General features: G+C 38.3%; 1 protein-coding gene across 2 annotated transcripts; it reads left to right on the top strand.

The window, feature by feature from the left end:
- The first annotated feature begins 4604 nt into the window (after window positions 1–4604).
- On the top strand, window positions 4605–10644 carry LOC105218849 (uncharacterized). 2 transcript variants are annotated; one of them, XM_011194686.3, is made up of 7 exons: window positions 4605–5064; window positions 5174–5372; window positions 5440–5633; window positions 5814–5976; window positions 6042–6150; window positions 6222–6413; window positions 10560–10644. In XM_011194686.3, the coding sequence occupies exons 2-6, from the start codon at window positions 5303–5305 to the stop codon at window positions 6409–6411; spliced, it is 726 nt and encodes a 241-aa protein (XP_011192988.1). In that variant the 5' UTR covers window positions 4605–5064; window positions 5174–5302; the 3' UTR covers window positions 6412–6413; window positions 10560–10644. The 2 variants fall into 2 exon arrangements, with proteins under 2 accessions (XP_011192988.1, XP_011192986.1); XM_011194684.3 differs by having other exon boundaries at window positions 4606–5064; window positions 6222–6403.
- The last annotated feature ends 762 nt before the right edge of the window (window positions 10645–11406 follow it).

Below are 11406 nucleotides of genomic sequence, written 5' to 3'. Positions count from 1 at the left end.
AAATCGACAAAAATGTGGGGTATGTCGATCCTCTTTTCACGGGTCTTCTCCAAGATTTGGCGCATGATGAACATCTGGTCAGTTGTGGATTTTCCAGGTCTGAAGGTAATCTATCGGCTCCCGCTGCTTTGTTGTTCTTCAAGCGAGTAATTGCTATTCGAATTTCTTCATGGTCGGGTAATCGAACATCTGTTCCATCGTCATCGATTAGGGAATCGGGTGTTGTCCTTTCACTGCCATTCAGCAGGTCGGAGAAGTGTTCCCTCCATAATCCCTGGACATCGGTTCGCAGATTACCACCTTGGTCTCTACATGAGGATGCTTCGGTCTTGAAATCTTCGTTAAGTTGCTTAATTTTTTCTTAAAATTTTCGAGCTCTTCATACTCACGCATTTCGGTCTCTTTCTTTTTTGTCTGCAGATGCGTCTCGCTTCTCTCTTCAGCTCTCGGTATCTATCCCATCCTGCACGTGTTGTGGTCGTTTATATATGGTATAAAGTCCATTGAAAGTTGGAAACCCTAATATTAGGTAAGAAGCACCGAGGTCCTCATGTTCGATATATGGGGTCTTGAGAACCTATGGTACGATTTAGACGATTTTTAGAAATGGGGTGCCACAATATAAATGCAGTATTTATGCAAAGTGGGTTATTTTCACAACATATAATTGGGATGTAAGGAAAATATTACAAACCAAGTTTCATTGATATTGGTCGAGTAGTTTCGGAGATATGGTTTTTTACCCATAAGTGGGCGGAGCCACACCCACTTAAAATTTTGTATACCAATTTGGGTGAAACCCTTCTGTACCTTCTTTATAATGAAATTTAAGGTTTCTGGTGTTTTCCCTTACTGAATTAAAGCATTTTTAGTAGTTTTCAACATAACCTTTGCATGGGACGTGGGCGTGGTTATAATCCGATTTCCTCCATTTTTGGACTATATAAAGTAGTACCTAAAAGAAACGATTCTAGAAAGTTTGGTTCATATAGCTTAAGTAATTTACGAGATATGTACAAAAAACTTACAAAGGGTGGGACCACGCCCACTTCCCCAAACAAATTACATACACATATGCCCCTTCATACCAAATTTTATTTCCATCGCTTTATTTATGGCTTAGTTATGGCACTTTTTGCGTTTTCGGTTTTCGTCATTTTGTAGGCGCGGCAGTGATGCCAAGAAAGAAATGTGCCATCCGGAATTGAACTCCACTCTTCACCCCGGTCACGTTGGTATATATAACCCTATATCTAACTCGTTTAGTTTTGGGTGTTACAAACAACCGTTATGTGAACAAAACATAATACTCTCTTGGCAACATTATTGTGAGAGTATAAAAACATAAAAATTCATAAAATCGTGTAATAACTACGTACACCCATATAAAAGTTATGTTGAAAACTACTAAACGTGCGTTAACTCACTAAGGAAAATGTTATTAACACAAAATTTTATTGAACAAGTGGTATAAAGGGCCATACTCAGATAGGTGTCAAAATTGGAAAATGGTTGCCCACTAATGGGTTTGAAACTATACCTTAGGAACTACTTACTCAGTGCCAAAAATACCGGCGAATCTCTCAGATAATTTAATCTTACTCAGAGGAATTCCTTTTCTTTTAATAGTGTGTCAACCAAAAATGGTTACAATCGGGTCACAACTTCACCTAGCTCCCATATACTTAATATTAGGGACAAACATCCGGTTATATTGGTTAATAAGTGAGATATTTATGCTAAATGAGCGTATTGTCTTAGATATAATGTTTCTTGGTGGTGAAAATTGGTACAGGAATTACCTCAGCCCCCATAAGAGGATGGGATCATGTGTAGAAGTTCACGCAAGTGAGGAAAGTTTTTGATTGTCATTCACTTGGGAGTGGCCAGAAACGATTCTTCTCCACATGGTTCAAGCAGCTCACGACTTCCGGTTTTAGACCAAGTATCCTCTGGGTAGCCAACAGACATCCGTTTGAAGGCGAGCTAAAGTGAGAAGTAGGGCTTGGGACCCACCACATAAAAACGAAGTACCAATGAAAAATCTACGAAAGCCTCGGATGAGACAACCCCCTTTTGATGACGACCCCTGCAAACGTTTTAAGGATAATGATATAAGGGCATGCACCTGGAATGTCCGGACCCTTAATTGGGAAGGTGCCTCTGCCCAGCTGGTGGGAGAGAGACTCCGTCGCAGAGTCCTGGCATTCACCCCGGTGGATGAATGTCTTACCACAATCCGCATCAAAGCGAGGTTCTTCAACATATCGCTGATTTGCGCCCACGCCCCAACGGAAGAGAAGGACGATGTGACCAAAGATGCTTTCTATGAGCGCCTAGAACGCACCTATGAGCGCTGCCGCCGCCACGATGTAAAAGTCGTGCTTGGCGATTTTAACGCCAGGGTGGGTAAAGAAGGTGTCTTTGGCACAACAGTCGGAAAATTCAGCCTCCATGACGAAACATCGCCAAACGGCCTGAGGCTGATCGACTTCGCTGGGGCCCGAAATATGGTCGTCTGTAGTACCAGATTCCAGCATAAGAAAATACATCAAGCTACTTGGCTGTCTCCTGATCGAAACACGCGGAACCAAATCGATCACGTTGTGATAGACGGAAGACATGTCTCCTGTGTTTTAGACGTGCGTACGCTCCGAGGACCAAATATAGACTCGGACCATTATCTGGTCGCAGCGAAGATACGCACCCGCCTCTGTGCAGCAAAGAATGCCCGTCAACAAACACAAGAAAGGTTCGATGTCGAAAAGCTGCAATCGCAACAGACAGCATCTCGGTATAAGGGAACTGTGGAACGGCATCTCAAACTCACTGCGTACCGCTGCAGCCGAAACAATTGGTTTTCGGCAACGACAAAAAACAAGCTGGTACGATGAGGAGTGCGTCTCGCAACGTTGCAAACGACCACAACACGTGCGGGATGGGATAGATACCGAGAGCTGAAGAGGGAAGCGAGACGCATCTGCAGACAAAAAAAGAAAGAGGCCGAAATGCGTGAGTACGAAGAGCTTGAGAAGCTGGCGGACAGAGGGAATGCTCGAAAATTTTATGAAAAAATGAAGCGACTTAACGAAGGTTTCAAGACCAGAGCATCCTCATGTAGAGACCAAGCTGGTAATCTGGTAACCGATGTCCAGGGCATACTGGGATTATGGAGGGAACACTTCTCCGACCTGCTGAATGGCAGTGAGAGTACAACACCAGGAGATGGCGAACCCAATCCCCCAATCGATGACGATGGAACAGATGTTCCATTACCCGACCATGAAGAAATTCGAATAGCAATTACCCGCTTGAAGAACAACAAAGCAGCGGGGGCCGATGGATTACCGGCCGAGCTATTCAAATACGGCGGCGAAGAACTGATAAGGTGCATGCATCAGCTTCTTTGCAGAATATGGTCGGAAGAAAGCATGCCTGACGATCTGCAGAGCTGCAGAGCTAAACCGAGAAGGTACAATCTTCTACAAGAGTGTACAGCTCCTGGCGTACGCCGATGATATTGATATCATCGGAAGCAACAACCGCGCCGTTTGTTCTGCCTTTTTCCGCATGGATAAGGAGGCGAAGCGAATGGGTCTGGAGGTGAATGAGGACAAGACGAAATATCTCCTGTCATCAAACAAACAGTCGGCGCATTCGCGTCTTGGCTCCCACGTCTTTGTTGACAGTCATAACTTCGAGGTCGTAGATAATTTCGTATACCTGGGAACCAGCATCAACAACACGAACAATGTCAGCCTCGAAATCCAGCGCAGAATAACTCTTGCCAACAGGTGCTACTTTGGACTGAGTAGGCAATTGAACAGTAAAGTCCTCTCTCGACGAACCAAAATCAAGCTCTACAAGTCGCTTATCATTCCCGTCCTGCTTTACGGTGCAGAAGCTTGGACGATGTCAACATCAGATGAGACGATACTAGGAGTTTTCGAGAGGAAAATTTTGCGCAAGATTTATGGTCCTCAGAACATTGGCAACGGCGAATACCGCAGACGATGGAACGATGAGCTGTGTCATGTTGTCCGAATGGACGAAAACACTCCAGCCCTGAAAGTGTTCGATGCAGTACCCGCCGGAGGAAGCCGAAAAAGGGGAAGGCCTCCACTCCGTTGAAGGGACCAGGTGGAGAGCGACCTGGTTACACTTGGGATCTCCAACTGGCGCCGAACTGCGAAGGAGAGAGAGAGGTGGCGCACTATCGTCGATTCGGCTATAACCGGCTAAACGGTTGCAACGCCAATCACATACATACATATACTATATATCATGATTTTCGTTATTCTAGTGGACTTTATGCCGAATAAATGGGTTAAATGTTGTGTTATGTTAATAAAATTAAATAAATAAATTGCGAGAATATAAAATGTTCGGTTACACTCGAACTTAGATATTTATTTTTGAATTAGATTTACGTAGTGATTATAATAATAAGAAATATATATAAGTAGTTCTTGAAAAATAATTTTCAGAGGAAATCGTAATCAGCTGCTTGTGGACAACGAAATACAACACTGTTGCTTGGAATGTAATACAAAAAGCTTTATCCTACATAAAGTGTATGCAACTTGTCCCGAGTGTGCGCAGAATGGTGGAGTAATCTATCCGTCAAAAGCTTTTGAAAAGAAGACAACTGCAAGCAAATACAAGTAAAAAGCAATCAACACTATTGTGTACCCACAAGTATAACAATTCCATACCCACTTACCTGCTCAAAGTTAAAAAGTCGATTTTTCACACGAAAATTTATACGAACGAGGAGTGAATGGATGGCGAAAGTGAAAATAACAGTAGAAAAAGCCAAAGGACTAGGCACAAATAAACACAAACTATATTAACGGGTAGTTTGTGTAGCAGTAACAATTTATATAAAACATTAGTCCGACCCGTTGAACGAAAACAGATACTCATTTGAAAAACTCAAACGTACATACATACTCAAAAGTGAAGACGACCAACATCGATACTCGAATAATTCGAAGGCCTAATTATGTGGTGAAGAGCAACTTTAAACTTTAGGTATTCGCGTACATTAGGTTAATCTTATAAGTAAGTAAATCCACTAAGCGGAGCACCGCTATCATACTCGCATACATATATCTACGTGAATATCTACAACCGAATGTATTTGCTAATGCGAACGATTGTCTTTATCCAGTTAGTGAATTAAAAAGCATGAAAATTGCGAAGTAAGCAGCTCGCTTGGTCGCTCACCCCATTCCGAACGGTGCAACGAACGCGCTGCAACAGTGCACTGAATTGAACGTGGGCGACAATAATCCCTTAAATGCTGGTGCTGATGGCGAACAAATGGTCCTTGTGCATTTCCACACTTACATGGCTGACATTGCTATCAGGTAAGCGGTGCTGAAGTTCTGTGCATAATATGATTTGGCTGACTCAAAATATTGACATTATCTTTAGTTACCAATTCGGTTCGGATAACAAATCTCAAAGTCCCTCACACGTACACTTTGGATCGGAATACCGAACCGGATCCCCTGGTGCTGGATTGCGAGTACGAGGTAGAGCCACGCGAAAAAGGATTCGTTTTAAAGTGGTTGTTCAACAATCACTCCATTTATCAATGGATACCATCAGTGAAGGGTTTTGCCATGGTAAGACATAATTAATTCATTTACCTCCAAGTCTTTTCGAAATTATTTATATATGTACATGTATGTATATATTACACATTTAAACCATTCCAATTTAATGCCATTTCTCAATATATTAAGAGCTAATATCAGATATATTTGAAATACACAAAGTTTAATTTGTATCCTAAATACTTCAAGGGCATAATGAAGTCCAAAATAGACACCAAAATATTCACCATGGAGGGCAGTCCTGGTGTTATAACTATAAAGCAGCCGGATTGGAATATGACTGGGGAGTACACATGCACTGTTCAAACGTTCGAGTCCACAGATAAGAAAAGTGCTCGTCTTCAAATTATCGGTATGTAAATGTTTGGAAGTCTAGAGTGTGATACGTAAAGTTATATTCACTTGCTATTTCAACAGTTCCTGAGTCCGATTTCGTATTAGAAACGAAAATGGATGGCGAACAAAGTGGCGTAGATATAATGTGCGCGGTGCAAAATGTATTTCCCCAACCCAAACTTTCTGTAATGTAGGTGAACGCTGACGAATCACTTTGTGTCTGTTACTTAATTCTGCTTTTACTTTTCGGTTTGTTCGTAGGTTTGATACAAAGATAATAGACTCAGTTCTGACACACACTGATCAGAACTCAAGCGGTCTGTACAGTACGACAGTCAGAACGAGAATTCCACGAGATAAATTAGAATCGCCTACACCGATCACTTGTGCATTTTTCCTACTTGGTACCAACTATACCAAAAGGAGAGAAACAATTTTCTATGGTAAGTAGAGGTAAGATTTTTTTTATTACATTCAATAATTTTTATAAAGACACACTGAGAAAATTCGTTATTAAACTTAGGCATTTACCTATGTATATTTATACATTACATTACATATTTATTTACTTACATGTTTGCTCATAAAGGTGCTGATTAATTATTGAATGAAGTAAACACATAGATACACACATAAATACATAATTATTAATTGACTTTGAATCTACATAATGGTGCATCTGTAGAGATATAGTTAGATTACTTTTTATTATTATTCATTACTTTAATTATTTTAAATACTCTCTTAGTTTCATCATAAATCATATAAGTGTTGTTAGGAGTTCTTTCATATTTTTTTTTTTTTGTTTAGTACAATTCGGCTCTATATAACATTTTAAAATTTAGATGTAGTGCTACGAAATTGTTTGATAGAATCTTCATAAGAAAGACAATGAGTAATCATTACTTAATAACTGTGTTTCCATGTGACTCTATCGCTCGCCGCGTGGAAATCTAATTTTCTATTAATGAACACTGTTTTCTATGTTTCCCAAATAATCAGAGAATTGCTAATTTTTCCTTCTTTATATTATATTTTATGTTCAGAAATACTGCAGAAAGCTAAATCGAAGTTTAATTGTTCTGATATTATTATATAAATCGTACTGCCCAAGAACTCTGGTAAACATTATTTTTATACTCTCGCAACAAAGTTGCTAAGAGAGTATTATAGTTTTGTTCACATAACGGTTCACATAACTGTAGCACCTACAACTAAACGAGTTAGATATAGGATTATATATACCAAGGTGATCACGGTGAAGAGTGGAGTTCAAATCCGGATATCTTTTTATCCGGATTAAATTTTTATTGGGGACCAAACGATTGAATAATTAAGAAAGTATAAAAGACTAAAAATATGCACTTAAAGGTTTATATTCTTACGCTCATAGTTTCCTTCACAAAAAAAAATTAGTTAATTGTTATATGATTTCTTAAATAAATAAGTGAATTAATGATCCTTGCCAACAATAACGTATTTGGCTCTAAGTAACATCGTTATATGAAAAACGAGGAAGGGGTTAGAATTTCAGAGGCTGAAAGCAACGGTATTTTTTAAAATTTGTTTGATATATTCAATCATATATTTAGTTTAATCAATTCAGCTTCTTAAAGATACATATTTAAACAGTATTCCGGAAACTCAGCCGTTGGTACCTCATCTCCCATAATGTGTCCAAAAAAAGCTACTGCCGTGGACAGCATAACTTATTATTGGTTCATCCAAAATCAATAGACCAAAAACATTTCGATAGTAAATGGATAAACATGGTATATGAACGAAGGAAAAACGAAAATATTAAAATTTGTATTTTTAACGGATTTTTAACCAAAAATTCACTTTTTTGGTCAAAATTTCGACATATATTGGCTCGAAAAAAAATAGTTTTAATAAAAATATTAAAAATTCTTTGTTCATTAACTAAATAAAGCTATTTCAAAGATGTGTGCAAACTTTGAACAAAATCGCTTCATAACTTTTCGAAATATCGTATCCACTGATTTAAAAAAATTATTTTGAGATAAACGTGTTTAAAGTTTTACGGCCTGATGGGCGGAACTTCCAAAATATATATCTCTTTGAATATTACTCGGATTGAATTTAAAATTTTTGGATAATAATATTAATAATAAGAAAATTTTTTTTTTCCAATTTTGGAAATTTTAAACCCACCAAAGAGGTTACTTTATCCAACATTGTTATGCTTCTAGTGCCCTTTAAAATTTAAAAAGTAATTATGGGAACAAATAAAAAATAAGTAAGGAAAGGCTAAGTTCGGTGCAACCGAGCATTTTATACTCTTGGAATTTATTGATGTAATTTTATTAAGGCGAATCCGATTCCCCAATCGATGACAATGGAATAGATGTTCTATTAGCCGACCATGAAGAAATTCGAATAGCAATTGCCCGAACAACAAAGCGGCGGGGGCCGATGGATTACCGGCCGAGCTATTCAAATACGTCGGCGAAGAACTGATAAGGTGCATGCATCAGCTTCTTTGTAGAATATGGTCGGAAGAAAGCATGGCTGACGATTGGAATCTCAGTGTGCTCTGCACAATCTAAAAAAGGGAGACCCCATAAATTGCGCCAATTACCGTGGGATAAGCCTCCTCAATATTGCACACAAGGTCTTGACGAGCGTATTGTATGAAAAACTAAAGCCCACCGTCAACGAACAGATTGGACCTTATCAGTGTAGCTTTAGACCTGGAAAATCCACCCTGAAGCAGATATTCACCATGCGCCAAATCTTTGAAAAGATCCGAGAATGAAGAATCGACACTCACCACCTTTTCATCGATTTTAAAGCTGCCTTCGACAGCACGTAAAGAAGCTGCCTCTATGCCGCGATGTCTGAATTTGGTATCCCCTCAAAACTAATGCGGCTATGTAAACTGACGTTGAGCAACACCAAAAGCTCCGTCAGGATCGGGAAGGACCTCTCCGAGCCGTTCGATACCAAACGAGGTTTCAAACAGATTGACTCACTATCATGCGACTTCTTCAATCTATTGCTGCAGAAAATAATACGAGCTGCAGAGATAAATAGAGAATGTACAATCTTCTATAAGAGTGTACAGCTGCTGGCGTACGCTGAATGAGGACAAGACGAAATATCTCCTGTCATCAAACAAACAGTCAGCGCACTCATGTCTTAGCTCAAACGTCACTGTTGACAGTCATAACTTTGAAGTAGTAGATAGTTTCGTCTACTTGGGAACCAGCGTTAATAACACCAACAATGTCAGCCTCGAAATCCAGCGCAGAATCACTCTTGCCAACAGGTGCTACTTTGGACTGAGTAGGCAATTGAAAAGTAAAGTCCTCTCTCGTAGAACCAAAATCAAACTCTACAAATCGCTCATTATTCCCGTCCTGATGTATGGCGCTGAAGCGTGGACGATGACAACATCCGATGAGGTTTTCGAGAGAAAGGTTTTGCGCAAGATTTATGGACCTCTAAACATTGGCAACGGCGGACGATGAGCTGTACGATTTAAACGACGCCATTGACATATTTCAGCGAATAAAAATACAACGGATACGCTGGCTAGGTCATGTTATACGGATGGATGAAAACACTCCAGCTCTGAAAGTGTTCGATGCAGTACCCACTGGAGGAAGCCGATGGAAGGATCAAGTGGAAAGTGACCTGGCTTCACTTGGTGTTTCCAGTTGGCGCCAAAAAGCAAAAAGGAGAAACGAGTGGCGCGCTCTGGTGGATTCGGACCACGCCAAATATATATATATATATATATATAATTTTATTAAGATAATACACAATTTGACCCATATATTCGGCATAAAGTCCAATAAATAACGAAAATCATCATATACGGTATAAAAGGGCTAAGGTAATTCCTTACCCGATTTCACTAATGGCTTAGTTATGACACTTTATAGGTTTTTGGTTTTCTCGATTTTGTGGGGGTGGCAATGATCCGATTTCGCCCATTTTTAATACCAAGATATCTAAATTTTTACTCAAGTTTTCCGTTGCACGGACAGACGGACTGGCGGACGGGCGGATAGACATTCGGATTTCAACTCGTCTCGTTATCCTGATCATTTTGATATATGTATATAACCCTAACAAACAAACAACCGTTATGTGAACGAAACTATAATACTCTTACCAACTTTTGTTGCGAGAGTATAATAATAAAATATTTGTGATTTTTTGACGTGGTTAATCATTATTTGGCGCAAATTAAATACAATATTCAAAATTCCCTCTTTCTGACTCAGTTAAAAGTGCCGCTTTTCGTATACATAAGGAGTTTTAATTTAAAGCATTCTCGAAAAACGGGCTTCAGGCTCAAAAAGTTTTTAAAAATATTTAATAAGATAAAACACAACTGAGAACAATCCTCTAACAGTAATAGAATCTGATGTAAAATGTAGTAATCACATTAATGCATTCAAACTGATCATTATTCTTTCAAATTTGTCAGTAGTTAAATATATTATTTTACACAACGCATATATTTACAAAAATCAATAGAGTTTATTAGAAAATCTTTCTTTACATGTATTATATATTTTTTGGCAAAATAAAATAAGTAAAGTTATACGTCATCTTCTTTTGCAGATAAAGCGACAAATATACAACGCAAGTGGACAACAGTTGCCGTAGTAATATCGATTGCATCTTTAACACTGAGCAGTTAGTTTGATAGAACATTTTTGTTCACTTAGAATATTTTTGTTTTAATAAATTTTACTGAAAACTGAATTTTGCGGTATTTTCAAAAGTGCTTATTTTGTAAATGCATGTAAATGTCATAATAATTAAAAATCATATTCATATTTTTATGTATAAGTACGGACGTGTACTGAACATTAATAAATACGAAAACAAAAACCATAGTTTAGATCGTAACGGAAGTGTTTTTATTTGCCAAATGAGTGTTGGGAGTTACAAAAATTAAAAATTACGAACTCTTTACAGCACATATGAACAAAAATAAACCGGCAGATTACGAACGAAGTCGTGGCTTTGTGAGAAAGAATTTGCAATGGATCATCAAACAGTCGTTTGATGTTTTAATTAAAAAAAACGGTGTCCTTAAGTTTCAAAAGTACGGCAATCATTATTTTAGGTGTATTAAGAACAGTTATTGTTCGATTTCATAAATTGTTGACCAAACTATTATGTCTAAAATAGCATCTACACTTAATATCATTAAAATATCTCACATACATATTAACTATTATATTCGACATATGTATATTCCATTCCATTGTATACATTGTGTGAAGTCAACCGGATATTCGAAAATCTCCATATTGGGTAATGAAAAGTTGCTCACTTAATTTAATCTATTGATTGTGAAGAGAAAGAATTCGATGGAATTTAAAATTTTGCCCTTGTTTTCTTCAAATAGTGTTCTGTTCGAAAAATTATTAAAATCGGGTCATAACATCTCCTAGCTAAA

The sequence above is a fragment of the Zeugodacus cucurbitae genome, chromosome 6, assembly GCF_028554725.1.
Source record: "Zeugodacus cucurbitae isolate PBARC_wt_2022May chromosome 6, idZeuCucr1.2, whole genome shotgun sequence".
Taxonomy (NCBI): Eukaryota; Metazoa; Arthropoda; class Insecta; order Diptera; family Tephritidae; genus Zeugodacus; species Zeugodacus cucurbitae.
The sequence above is the reverse complement of the archived record's forward strand: the minus strand, read 5'-3'. Positions and strand labels throughout refer to the sequence as shown.